The sequence below is a fragment of the Staurois parvus genome, unplaced genomic scaffold (genome assembly GCF_062004578.1).
Source record: "Staurois parvus isolate SC_StPar_1 unplaced genomic scaffold, SC_StPar_1.0 ptg000519l, whole genome shotgun sequence".
Lineage (NCBI taxonomy): Eukaryota > Metazoa > Chordata > Amphibia > Anura > Ranidae > Staurois > Staurois parvus.
This window is the reverse complement of record NW_028318315.1, coordinates 98,190-112,554: the sequence shown is the minus strand read 5'-3', so window position 1 is coordinate 112,554 and position 14,365 is coordinate 98,190. Positions and strand designations below refer to the sequence as shown.

Genomic DNA, 14,365 nt, shown 5'->3' with positions numbered 1-14,365 from the left:
GAGGAGCTAACTGTGGGACAAAAAGACATCATCAAAAGACTAAATGATATGGAGGAAAAAATCAAGGACTTTCAAAGCCCCCTGGATGTGTCGGTTACACTACATGAAATGATGGAGAAAATTCAACTGCAAACTAAAAAAGCCAGCAGAATGGATGGAATCCTGCCAGAGATGATTAAACACGGCTCCCCAGATATACATGCTGCAATATGTAAAGTTTTCAACTTGGTCCTGAGTGCTGGTCACTACTCTCAAGTATGAAACCAAGGCCTCATAACACCCATCCATAAGAGTGGAGACCAGTATGATCCAGCCAACTACAGAGGGATATGTGTCAGCAGCACACTGGGGAAACTATTCAACATTATCCTCAACAAAAGGATCCTCAGATTCCTAATGCAACACAATGTCCTCAGTAGAAGCCAGGTTGAGTTCATGCCAAATCACTGCACTACAGACCACATCTACACCCTGCACAGTCTCATCAAGAACCATGTCCACAATACAAAACATGGAAGGATATTTGCCTGTTTTGTGGACTTTAAGAAGGCCTTTGACTCAGTATGACACCTAGGCCTGTTGCTGAAACTATTAGAGAGTGGAACAGGAAGGAAAACATATGGCGTCATCAAGAGTTCATATACCAAGAACAGCTGCAGCGTAAAGGTGAACAGGAAAAGAACAGAACACTTCCAGCAGACCCGTGGAGTCAGACAGGGCTGCAGCCTAAGTCCAACTCTCTTCAACAGATCAATGAACTGGCTGCAGCTCTAGAATCATCCCCAGCACTTGGACTGACTCTCCGTGATACCAAGGTGAAGTTTCTGCTGTCTGAGGATGACCTCCTACTACTGTCACCAGCAGAAAAAGGCCTACAAGACAGTCTGGAAGTGCTGGAGAAGTACAGTGCCACATGAGCACTACCTATCAATTATAAGAAAACAAAACTCATGGTGTTCCAAAGGAAGAACACAAAACAAACTAAGAACCCTTCCTTTACATTAAACAAATGCACTCTTGATGAAACCCACAGCTACACATACCTCGGCCTTGAAATGAACCAATCAGGAAGTTTCAAGCCAGCCATAGAAGCCCTGAAAGACAAGGCGTGCAGAGCCTTCTACGCCATCAGAAGACAGCTGTACCACCTAAAACCACCAGTAAGAGTCTGGCTTAAAATCTCTGATAGCATTATCCCACCAATCCTTTTTTATGGCAGTGAATTTTGGGGTTCTGTCACCTACCCAGACCAATCCAAATGGGACTCCAGCCCACCAGAAATATTTCACCTGAAATTTTGCAAGCACCTCCTCCAAGTCCATCAGAGCACCTCCAACAGTGCTTGCCGGTCTGAGCTGGGCAGATTTCCTTTGCTTCTCACAGTACAGAAGAGGGTGCTATCATTCTGGGGCCATCTGCAAAACAGCAGTCCTAACTCATACCACCATAAGGCCCTACAGACCAGTCAAAGCCATGTGGCCTGCAACAACTCTTCAGCGCCTTGTGTATCCCAAATCCCCAACAATCTGGCCTGACAAAATCAAAATTAAAAACACAATGAATGATTCTCAAGAAAAATATGTTGAGAAATGGAGAAATTAAATATCAAACTCAAAGAAACTGTTTACCAATCACTGCAGAGAGACTACAAACTAACCCTATACCTGGAGGTGCTACAAGACCCCAAAGACAGACAGACCCTGAGCTGGAACAGACTGAGTGCCCACAGTGTGGAAATCCAATCAGGATGGCACAGACAGACCTATAAGCCCAAGCAGAGTAGACTATGTCAGCAATGTGGCCAGGGGGTCTCTTCCCCCATCCCCTTTATATTACCCCTTTCCCCCTCCACCTTTTCCCATATAAACTGCTTTGGCAATGATAGAATGTTTTTTGGTCCTGCCAATAAAGCTCTTTTTAATTGAATATAGAGAGAAATAGAGAGAAGAGAGAGACAGAAAATGAGAGAGAGAGAGAGAGAGAGAGAGAGAGAGAGAGAGAGAGAGAGAGAGAAAGCGAACAAGAAAGAAAGAAAGAGAGAGAGAGAAAGTGAAAGAGAGAAAGAAAGCAAGAAAGAGAGAGAAAGAAAGAAGAGACAAACAGGGAGAAATAAAAAGAAAGAACGAGAAAAAGGAGAGCAAGAAATAGAAAAAGAGAGAAAAAGAAAGAAGAGAGAGAGAGAGAGAGAGAGTAAGAGGGAGAAGGAAAAGACAGAGAGAAAGAAGAGAGAGAGAAAAAGAGAAAGAGAGGGAGAGAAAGGAGAAGGAAGAGACAGATTGAGAAAGGAGAGAGAGAGATAAAGCAAGAAAGAGAAAGAACAGGAGAAAGAAAGAGAAAGGAAGAAAAACAGAGAAGAGGCAGAGAGAGAAAAAGAAAGTGAGGAGAGAGAGAGGGGGGGAGAGAGAGAGAGAGAGGGGGGGGGGGGAGAAAGCAAGAAAGAGAAAAAGAAAGCAAGAAAGAGAAACAAAGAGAAAAGAGAAAGAAGAGACAGAGAGAGAAAGAGAAAAATAGAGGAGAGAGAAAGAGAGGAGAGAGAGAAAGAAAGAGAGAAGGAGAGAGAGAGAGAGAGAGAGAAAAAGAAACCAAAAAACCAAGAGAGAAAGAAAGAAAGCAAGAAAGAGAGAAAGAAAACAAGAAAGAGAGAAAGGAAGAAAAAAGAATAAGAAAGAAGAGACCGAGAGATAGAAAGAAAAAGAAATAGAGAGAAGGCGAGAGAGAGAAAGAAAGAGAGAAAGAGAAAGAAAGCAAGAAAGAGAAAGAGAGAAAGAAAGAGAAAGAGAGAGAGAAAGAAAGAGAAAGAGAAAAAGAGAGAAAGAGAGAGAGAAAGAAAGAAAGAAAGAAAGAAAGAAAGAAAGAAAGAAAGAAAGAAAGAAAGAAAGAAAGAAAGAAAGAAAGAGGAGAGAGAGAAAAAGGAGAGAAGACACAAGACTGTCAGGGAGTGTGGCGGGGCAGATACAAGAGGAGAGGGTGGGAGGAGGAGGAGGGGCAGAACCAGCTTTCTCTGTGGTGGTGGTGGTGGGGGGAACTGTCAGCACTGGGGACAGAATATGCTGACAGATGCTCTGCAGGGAGGGGGGAACCAGGCAGCAGCACTGTAGGAGATGAGTATGGGGGGGGAGCAGCGGCCGTGGGGGAGCATATAGGAACCCAGGGCCTGCAGGAGATGGATAGGATGGGCAGCACATAGAGGAACTGAGAAATGCACGGTCTGGTTTCTCTATGTGCTGAGAAATGCACGGTCTGGTTCCTTTATGTGCTGCCCCTCATATCCTGCCCTGCCCTATGGCCAGTCCGGGCCTGGTATTGTATATCATTGACATCGACAATGGAACTTATTTGATCCCACTGACACCATCGATGAGTCTTATTTTACCTTTCACTGATATCAACAATGGGGCTTATTTTTCTCCTATTCATCTTAGAGGCTTCCTGGGTTTGCATCCCAACAATATAAGTGAGATCACCAACTTGTGGAGCTCACAGGGACTGATGAGGTTCTTTTTCACCTCTACCATGGGTTTGATCTAAATTCTGTGGGTTCAGGGTTCACAGTCCCTTCAAAGTTTTGCAAAGGTTTTCCTGAGACAAGATTTTTAAACCATAATGCACTGCATGGTCTTTCACCTATGGTCCTCAGGCTATTAAGCAGGGAGTCTTGGATAAGCCAACCCTTCATTCTAAAAGGGAGGCACAGACAGCTACGGTATAAAAATAGTGATGAGCGAATCTGCTTAGGTTCCATTCACAGGGCCATTTGCTGAACATCTCCAGAAGTTAGCAAATTGCAAATGTTGCTGAGAACCTTATTGAAATCAATGGGTTCATACATGAAGGTAATGCTTCCCCAGCTAGGACTGGGTGAACAGATGTTGGGCTGGATATTGGCACCCTATCATGTTCCTGAGTTAGAGTAAATGGAGATTTATTGGGCTACTTCCTTATTCAAAATGGAATGTGGCAGGGGTGCCCATTGTCTCCATTGGTTTTTGCTTTGGCCCTAGAGGTGTTCCCTTGAAAGGCCAGAGACAATGGGCACATCAAAGGACTTCAAGATAGGATCTACTGAACATAAGTTATCTGCTTATGCAGATGATGTATTATACTTCATAATACTCTCCCAGTGCTGCTGGCAGATCTACAATTGGGCAATTATCTAATTTTAAGATCAACTACACAAAATCTGAAATTTTGGCGATTAATGTCCATATGGCACTGTCCTCCTCCCTAAGACAAAATGACCCTTTTGCGTGGTGGTCAGATTCCCTCCCCTACCTAGAGACTATATAACCTCAACTATAGTAAACTTCTGGACAGAGTAAGTAGGGATTCTTGGTAGCATAAATGTTATTAAAAATGAATATTCTGGCATGTATTGACTTCATATTATATGCAATCCCCATTACTGTCCCACTGCTTTCTTTAGATGTCTAAAAAAAAGACCTTTTTAATGTTTGTATGGAATAGGAAATACTCAAGATTAGCCTACAATATTCTAGATAGACATAAGCCAGACAAATGCCTGGGGTTGCCTGACATGTACTTTATAAAACAATGGCCCTGGTGCAGGTAATAAACTGGCACCATAACACAGTTGACAATTGATGGGTCCCCTTAGAGAAAAGTGATGAGTAGTGGGTGTCCCTTGGATACCTACCAGTAATAGGGGCCTTTTGGACTAGACATCCCCTCTGACGGTGACAACTCATGTGGGACAAACTGAATGCAAGTGGAGACTTGGCTCAAAAGACGTCCCCCCTAATCCCATTAGAAGGCTTTCCCTAGTTTTTGTCAGGTAAGATATGCACTTTTTCTGAACTTGGGGTGCAGATGGGAATGGTTCTTGTGTCAAATACATCCCTAGAGGTTGGCTCATGTCTTCAGAGACAATGAGAGGAGCTTATGGAGCCTTTCTGTTTGGAGCATGGTACCATCAGTCAGGCTAGGACATGTTTGACTGATGCACGTGCACATAGGCATAAGCATTCAAGACAGACTGCTCATTCACGCGGACGTATGAGCACACGCATGTGCATACAAACGTGTGCATACTGCTGACAAGTGGCCTACTTAAACTTGAATCCTACAATGGTTCTGTGCTGTAAGGTCTTCAGTCTTATCCCCGTGATCCAGTCTTGATGTGCATCCGTGACCCTGTTACCGACCCCCTTTCTACTCTGAAATTGTTCTTGGACTATCTCTACCTGCTCATGTCTGCTGCCTGTCTCTGCTACCGACCCCAGCCTGGACTACTGACACTGCTTCTGCCTAGTGATTCTGTACTTCGCTGCCTGTGACGGGAGTCACTTTGGGTGGGGGGCCCATGGAACCCAGCTCACTTTGGAGAGGTGGGGAGACCCCTGTCTCAGCTCCCCATATCCCCATTATGTGTAAGTCACCCTGTGCCTGTTAGGGGTACAGGGTGATCTGTCCTAATATTGTGTAGACATGTCTAGGAGATAGGTGGGGTGGGGTTTTTTGATTGTTTGGTGTTGTGTGGCTGCATCCCATAGTTTCTATTGTTTGTCTGGCTTGGGAGCAAACTATTATGGGATGTACAGTTGTGTTCAAAATAATAGCACTGTGTTGAAAAAAGTGAATAAAGCTGAAAATCCTTCTAATAGCTTTTATTTCCATCCACACAAATGCATTGGGAACACGACACATTCTATTCCAAATCACAACATGAAGAAGAATATATAAAATTTGTGTTGTTCCTCTAAACAAATTTAAGAAAAGTGAATATTAGACGGTTCAAAAAAATCGCAGTGTTTGTATTCTTCTTTACAAACTCAAACATTCACTATATAAACTGAGAAATGTTTGAAGATTTTGCTTTCCTTTGAATGACTTCATGAATATTTGGTTGTAGTCGCACTGTTTCTGAGAACTGCTGTACATCTGTGTTGCATGGAGTCACCCAACTTCTGGCCCCTGTGATCAGGTATTCCAGCCCAGGATGATTGGACGACATTCCACAGTTCTCTATTTCTTGGTTTTGCCTCAGAAACGGCATTTTTGATGTCACCCCACAAGTTTTCTATTGGATGAAGATCCGGGGATTGGGCTGGCCACTCCAGAATGTCAATCTTGTTGGTCTGGAACCAAGATGTTTACTCCTTTACTGGTGTGTTTGGGGTCGTTGTCTTGTTGGAACACCCATTTCAAGGGCATTTCCTCTTCAGCATAAGGCAGCATGACCTCTTCAAGTATTCTGATGTATTCAAACTGATCCATGATCCCTGGTATGCGATAAATAGGCCCAACACCGTAGTATGAGAAACATCCCCATATCATGATGCTTGCACCACCATGCTTCACTGTCTTCACAGTGTTCTGTGGCTTGAATTCAGTGTTTGGGGGCCGTCTGACAAACTGTCTCCGGCCACTAGACCCAAAAAGAACAATCTTACTTTCATCCGTCCACAAAATGTTGCGTCATTTCTCTTTAGGCCAGTCAATGTGCTCTTTGGCAGATTGTAACCTCTTCAGCACACGTCTTTTTTCCAACAGTGGGACTTTGCGGGGACTTCTTGCAGATAGCTTGGCTTCACATAGGTGTCTTCTAATTGTAACAGTCCTCACAGGGAACGTCACACCTTCTTTCATCTTCCTGGAGCTGATTGTTGGCTGAGTCCGCGCCATTTTGGCTATTCTTCTATCCATTCCAATGGTAGTTTTTCGCTTTCTTCCACGTCTTTCAGGTTTTGGTTGCCATTTTAAAGCATTTGCCATCATTTTAGCTGAGCAGCCTATCATTTTCTGCACTTTATATGTTTTCCTTTCTCCAATCAACTTTTTAATCAAGGTACGCTGTTCTTCTGAACAATGTCTGGAACCACCCATTTTCCTCAGAATTTCAGAGAGAAATGCACTGCAACCAGCATGTACAACATTTGCTGCCTTCCTTCCTTAAATAAGGGCAATACTTGCCACCTGTTTTTCAAAGAATGAATGACCTCACTAATAGAACTCCACACTGCTATTATTTTGAACACGCCCCTTTCAATGAGTGATTCAATTATACAGAATCAGCAGCATGCATGTCATGACTGATGGGTCTGTTGGATTTCTATTACTCTACTACACCTGCTAGGAAATTATTTGCCATGTAGAAATATCATTTCTACCAAAAACAGTGATTGATCCGGTTAGTGATGTCTGACTGCTATTATTTTGAACACAACTGTATGTGTTTATGTGTATTAGCTTAGTGGGGGGGGGTTGTCTCCAGCAGCCCTCCCTCCTGATGGGACTGTCTGCTGGTGTGAAGTTTGAATACCTGTGTGTCTCGTTACTAAATGTAGATTGCCCCACCCTGTGTCATTATGCAGGGAGGGGGGACTGTCCCTTGAGTGTATATATCTTGTATCTGGAAAATAAACTAGTCTACCTTCTGGATTACTTCAAGATTGGTGTCATCTAGTCATCCACTTGGAACTTGGAGCTTTTGCAGTGCACCACCAGCTGTATCTTTGCTCATCCAATACCAATGCTCTCAAGTTCCACTTCAAAGAGGCAAAAAACTTGGCGCTTGTGCCTGTCTTTCGCCCCTCCAGCCTCTGTCCCACTACCCAGGGCTGTTCAGCCAGGAACAGTGCAAGCGGCCACCCTCATCATCTCAGGTTCCGCATACAGGTACATGACACTTCCCCATGGACTTGTGGTGGTATCATCAACTATTTGATCCTTTGATAAACTGAGTCCTAAATTACATACCTCCACTGTAGCCATTTGAAAAGGCTGCTGTAAAATGATGCTTTTGAAGTCTTGCACTTTGGTATCTGTCTATATTAACTTCTTTGTGCCAGTGCCTCCCTGACCCTTTAGGGGGTTTCAGTTGCCGAGGGATGTTTCTGATCATGTGACTGCCATGATTGCCTGTCACAGTGGTCACATGATCAGAAAAGCTCCTGATTGCAAGCTGTTAGCCGCCAGTAACTGTGCTGGGAGTGCGCACAATGCTCACTCTCGGCACAGTTTTGTTTATCTTTAGGTACGCATCAGGGGCGGACTGACAACTCATGGGGCCCCCGTGTCCTTGCCCAAACTCAAAAAAGCCTATGAAAAAGGTACCAGGGGCATCTCATGGGGACCCCTACTGACTCCGGGCCCTCGGGCAGTGCCCGAGTTTCCAAATGGTCAGTCTGCCCCTGGTACGCATATATGTGCCTCTTGGCATGAAGGTCCACCCACCGAGAGGCCACATATATGTACCTGTTCTATGCAGATTCAAGCCAGCGTACTGTTGACTTTACTACATCTTGTATTGTTTGTCTAATTAAAGTGATACTAAATGCACACTTTCACTTAAATTATTCTTTCTGTATATGGATTACTGTTTTAACCGCTTCCCGACCGCCCTATAGCAGATTTACTGCTACCAGGCAGCACGGGTGCACAAAACCTTCTATATCTTGCATTTCCGGGTAGAGGGGTGCGCGCTGATTACTCACCAGCGCCTGGTGATTGCCGAGGATCTCCAACGGGGAGAACTGTATGTAAACAATACAGTTCTCCTCCCTGGTAGGAGGAGCTGCAAATTATATTTCCTGGACATTTTGAGGAGTCCAGGGGATGATGGGAGCCCAGAAAATGTTGGGTAATATTGCTAAAGGGCCCTGCAAAGACTGCTGGGGAAGGTGGGTAAAGGAGCACTACACAAGCACACACACCTTTGACAAGGCCTTTATTTTAAAAATAATGCATGTTGTCCAGTGAGCCACGTCACTAACAATGAATGATGCCTGTCAATTTACCGCCCCCCCAAAAAATTCTGCTCCCAATGGAATCTCATCACAAATGATAGGGGTGGGGGTCCTGACCATATTTTGATGAGTGAAATCAGTGCCCAGCTCCCCGTGCCCTATGACAATCTCTTGCCTACTAGCCTAAAAAAATGGGCTGAATTGATTTGAAAGATTCTCCTCCAATTGACTTCAACAGGATTCAGAACTTAGGAGCAGTTCAGTGAGCCTCTCAGGAATTGAACACATTTCTCTCTTCCTTCCTCATAGCATGATAACAGGTTGTTCTGACAAGAACAGTCTCTCATAAATCCATGCTGGTTGTCACTTATGATACCTTTAGTATAGATACATTTCTGTATAGAGTTCCTTATCATTCCCTCTAATACCTTACATACTATTGATGTTAGGCTGAATAGTCTGTAGTTTCCTGGTATACATCTTGTGTCCAGCTCCCCATGCTCTTTGACAATTTTTTGCGTACTAGCCTTAAAAATCGGCTGCATTGATTTGAAAGATTCTCCTCCAATTGACTTCAACGGGATTCAGAACTTAGGAGCAGTTCAGTGAACCTCTTGGGAATTGAACACAGGAATATTCAACCCGTCCCTACACGTCGTTGTGAGATCTCTGATGTCTAACAAATTGTGATTTCCATGTAAAACATTTCCCACATTCGGGGCAGGAATACGGCTTTTCCCCCGTGTGCAATCTCTGGTGTCTATCATGGCTTGTTTTCTGTGTAAAACATTTCCCGCACTCAGGACAGGAATACGGTTTCTCTCCCCTGTGAGATCTCTGATGTATAGCAAGGTCTGATTTCTTTGTAAAACATTTCCCACATTCAGGGCAGGGATGTGGCTTCTCCCTCGTGTGAGATCTCTGATGTACAATAAGGTCAGCTTTGTGTAAAAAACATTTCCCGCACTCAGGGCAGGAATAGGGCTTCTCACCTGTGTGAATCTTCTGATGTGCACTAAGACAGAACAACCGTGAAAAACATTTCCCACACTCAGGGCAAGAATATGGTTTCTCCCCTGTGTGAGATCTCTGATGTATAACAAGGCTTGATTTTTCTGAAAAACATTTTCCACACACAGGGCAGGAATACGGCTTTTCCCCCGTGTGAGTTCTTTGATGTTTAACAAGGACTGATTTGTGTGAAAAACATTTTCCGCAATCTGGGCAGGAATACGGCTTCTCCCCCGTGTGAGATCTCTGATGTATAACGAGGTCTGATTTCTTTGCAAAACATTTCCCACACTCAGGGCAGGAATATGGCTTCTCCCCCGTGTGTGATCTCTCATGTCTAACAAGGTCTATTTTCTGTGAAAAACATTTCCCGCACTCAGGACAGGAATACGGCTTCTCCCCCGTATGAGATCTCTCATGTCTAACAAGATTTGATTTCTGTGAAAAACATTTCCCACATTCAGAGCAGGAATAGGACTTCTTACTCATGTGAGAACTGCAATATATGACAAATCCTGATTTATGAAGGAAACATTTCCCGCACTCTGAATAGGAAGGAAGCTTCTCACTGATCTCCTCCCATCTAATTCCGGCACCATCCCCCACAGTACGAGGTTGCTCAGAGTCAGAGAGATTTGATGGTCCATCCACACTGTGAAGTCCACCATCCATAGCTGAGCTCATTATCTTTTCTCCTGCACAATCTCTTGTGATGTCCTCATCTTCCATTTTACAACCCGGAGATAAAGCAAGACGATCCTTTGAGGGTTCTTCAATGGCGTGTCCTGGAAAATGTAAAAACATGATTGTTATATACTAGAGGGTTTGTTCACTTAAATCAAGATTGCATCTGGATCAGGTAGACTTGAGTGAGCTGATGTTCTCTGTAGATTTTCCAACCAGCTGGAACACTTCCCCCCTTCAGTCAGAGGGCCTTTGGTCCTCCTCCCAGATCAGAGCTGACTGGGATCAGCAGGGTGAAGGACAGGGATCAGCAGGGCGGAGGAAAGGGCTCAGCAGGGCGGAGGAAAGGGCACAGCAGGGCGGAGGACAGGGCACAGCAGGGCGGAGGACAGGGCACAGCAGGGCGGAGGACAGGGCACAGCAGGGCGGTGGACAGGGCACAGCAGGGCGGAGGACAGGGCTCAGCAGGGCGGAGGACAGGGCTCAGCAGGGCGGAGGACAGGGCTCAGCAGGGCGGAGGACAGGGCTCAGCAGGGTGGAGGACAGGGCTCAGCAGGGCAGAGGACAGTATGCTGTGTGAGAAGGAGGAGCTCTGTTGCCTGTGCCTAGGCTGTGTTCAATGCATGGATGGGAGAGGGAGTTTAGCATAATTGCCAACATTTCCAGGGTCACTTTTTCTAATCCTTATGCTGCTAGTGTTAGTAAATACTGTAGATAGGATATCATATTTACTTTGTTTTGATCTTTTTTTTCTTGCATTCCTGCAGTTACTTCCTGGTTTCCATGCCTCGGCAAACTATGTCATACATCCCAGGAGTCTTCAGGAACGGAGGGAGGGTTCTCAGCTCAGCCAATGCCTGAGCTAAGGGCAGGTGGATTCCAGGAACTAACTGCTACATGCTCCATGTCTTTGCTAAAAAAAAAAAATCCCAATATGTGTAAATTAATTGGTTTACGTGAAAGTTATAGCATCTACAAATGGCGGTATATATTGCTGTGGTTACTTTCTGGTTTCCATGGCTACGCAAATGATGTCATACACCCCAGGAGACTTTAGGAAGGGAGGGTTCTCAGCTCAGCCAACACCTAAGCCAAAGACAGGTGGATTCCAGGAAGTAAATGATACATGAATCATCTGCCCTTACTCAAGATGGCCACTGCCAGAAATGCCAGGGGGTGTTTTTCAAAATGACTTCTCTGCAAAATAAAACATGGAGACATGGGTAGAAGGGGGAGTTTGTTTTGAATATTAAAAATTAATTATATGGCATTTTGGTTTGTAGTAGGCAGATGAGGTGCAGTTCCACTAAAATTAATGGGCAGGGCATTCCTTTAAAATGGGTGTGGTTTTACAAGGAGCATATCATTGACCTAATGACATTCTTTAATGAAACATATATAAGAGAGCTGTATTTATTGCTAGGGTGGTTCAGTGTCAGACTGAGGGCAGCATAGTGCCGGCTGAGGGCAGCATAGTGCCGGCTGAGGGCAGCATAGTGTCGGCTGAGGGCAGCATAGTGTCGGCTGAGGGCAGCATAGTGTCGGCTGAGGGCAGCATAGTGTCGGCTGAGGGCAGCATAGTGCCGGCTGAGGGCAGCATAGTGCCGGCTGAGGGCAGCATAGTGTCGGGTGAGAGCAGCATAGTGCCGGCTGAGGGCAGCATAGTGTCAGGTGAGAGCAACATAATGTCGGGTGAGAGCAGCATAGTGTCAGGTGAGGGCAACATAATGTCGGGTGAGAGCAGCATAGTGTCAGGTGAGGGTAGCATAGTGTCAGGTGAGGGTAGCATAGTGTCGGCTGAGCGCAGCATAGTGTCGGCTGGTATGAGATATCCCAGGATGTAGTGGGAAACCAACAAGTGAAACTTAAAGGTGTCATCAGCAGTCATTTCTGGTTTGTGTGTATATATTCTGAAAGTGTCTGGTGCAGACACAACATCTGGTGTGGAGCGTGGAAGGTGAGAAGGGTTTGGACTGGAGCAGAGCAACTAGCAGACAGCATACATGGTGTGCAATACGGGAACTGTATAGCAGAAGGTGAGCAGGGACCAGAGAGAGTACTGAGTGGCGGAAGATCAGCAGAGCTGGGGGACCAGAGGAAAAACTAGCAGACGTCACACGTGGTGCACAGCATGAGAGCAATATAGTGGGAGGTGAACGGGGACTGGAGAGAGAGAGGAGGAACATCAAACCTTATGATCAGCAGAGCGGGGGGTAACTACAGAGCGGCAAATCAGCAGAGCTGAGGGTTACTACAGAGCGAGGGATCAGCAGAGCTGGGGGTTACAACAGAGTGGGAGATCAGCAGAGCTGGGGGTTACTACAGAGCGGAGGATCAGCAGAGCTGGGGGTTACTACAGAGCGGAGGATCAGCAGAGCTGGGGGTTACTACAGAGCGGAGGATCAGCAGAGCTGGGGGTTACTACAGAGCGGAGGATCAGCAGAGCTGGGGGTTGCTACAGAGTGGGGGATCAGCAGAGCTGGGGGTTACTAGAGAGCGGGGGATTAGCAGAGCTGGGGTTCTATAGAACAGGGGATCTGCTAAACGAGACTACAAATGAGCTGGGGATTTGCTGAACAGGGGTACTAATTAGCTGGGGATCTACTGAGCTGGAGTTCTACTGGGCCCCTTTAAACAAATAGAAAATCGACACACAGGGCATTCGCCAACCTTCATCAAAGCTTCAAAACAGCATCACAGAGGCATCAAAAACACATGAAAAAAAGCATGTTGAAGCGGTAGGCGCTTTGATGTGTGTTAAAGTCGGAACAAGTGTAAATGAGCTCTAAGGGAATATATTGTGGCTCACCTGTGCTGATCTCTATAGAAGTGTCCTCCTCTTTGTATGTCCTCGTTGTCTGTAAAATAGAAGGATTTATGATGTGAGATCACATAGAAATTCTTATCTTGTAGAGTCCACACATCGTCTCCACATGTCAGAGTGTTCCATCACTTTATGTTCCAGACCCTCAACTCCACCAACCTTGTCATGGTGAGGGATGGTGTGATCTTCCTGTGTGGAATCCCGGGAATACAGAGGACGGGGACATCTCTCTGGTGGGTTCCTGGTATTAGGTGGCTCCATCATATCTTTGTGTCCTTCTGAAAACTCCTCCATCACTCCATACTCCTCATCCTCCTCTGTATACTCTTCTTTAACAACAATGTTAAAATCCTCAAGGTTTCCACCCTGAAAATATAATAAAACATTCATTGTAACAAACATGCTGTGTATAAATCACAACTACCAATATTTGTCATTCATCTACCTGATGATGGTGAGGGACGGTGTGATCTTCCTGTGTGGAATCCTGGGAATACAGAGGACGGGGACATCTCTCTGGTGGGTTCCTGTTGCTGGATGACTCCACCATGGTGTCCTGGTACAGATCTTTGTGTTCTTTTAGAGACTCTGACTCCTCCATCCCCCCATCCTCATCATCCTCCTCTATCTCCTCTTTAATATCAACTTTAGAAGCACTCAGGTCTTCACTCTGAATATATAATAAAAATGACATCAATGGTAACAATGCAGATAATGTACAGATCCTAATGATACTATCAGTGATTGTTCATCTACCTGATGATGGTGAGGGATGGTGTGACCTTCCTGTGTGGAATCCCGGGAATACAGAGGACGGGGACATCTCTCTGGTGGGTTCCCATGACTGGATCCATCTGTAGGAAACACACACACTGACTGAATCCATTATTTCTATGTGTTTATCAGATGATGGGGGATCTAGGTGGATCCTCCGTACTGCTCTCTCCTTTACAATAAAGTCTCCTCTTACCCGGTGATGTGAGGGGCGGCTGATTGTCCATCATGACGTCCTTGTAGAGATCCTTGTGTCCTTCTAAATACTCCCACTCCTCCATGGAGAAATAGACAGTGACACCCTGACACCTTATAGGAACCTGACACACACAATGATACAGTCACCATCCAGACACATCCCTTTTCT

The 14,365-nt window shown here is 45.3% G+C and overlaps 1 protein-coding gene across 1 annotated transcript in view; it reads right to left on the bottom strand.

The window, feature by feature from the left end:
- LOC149451778 (uncharacterized) overlaps positions 1 to 13,918 on the bottom strand; it is a 55,082-nt gene extending 41,164 nt beyond the window's left edge. The window contains exons 1-4 of the mRNA XM_089690131.1: positions 13,670 to 13,918; positions 13,384 to 13,590; positions 13,210 to 13,258; positions 9,358 to 10,501 (exon numbers count right to left, since the gene is read on the bottom strand). Coding sequence (XP_089546257.1) covers positions 9,358 to 10,501; positions 13,210 to 13,258; positions 13,384 to 13,590; positions 13,670 to 13,918 — 1,649 coding nt within the window. The remainder of the gene's footprint in view (positions 1 to 9,357; positions 10,502 to 13,209; positions 13,259 to 13,383; positions 13,591 to 13,669) is intronic.
- Between the last annotated feature and the right edge of the window lie 447 nt (positions 13,919 to 14,365).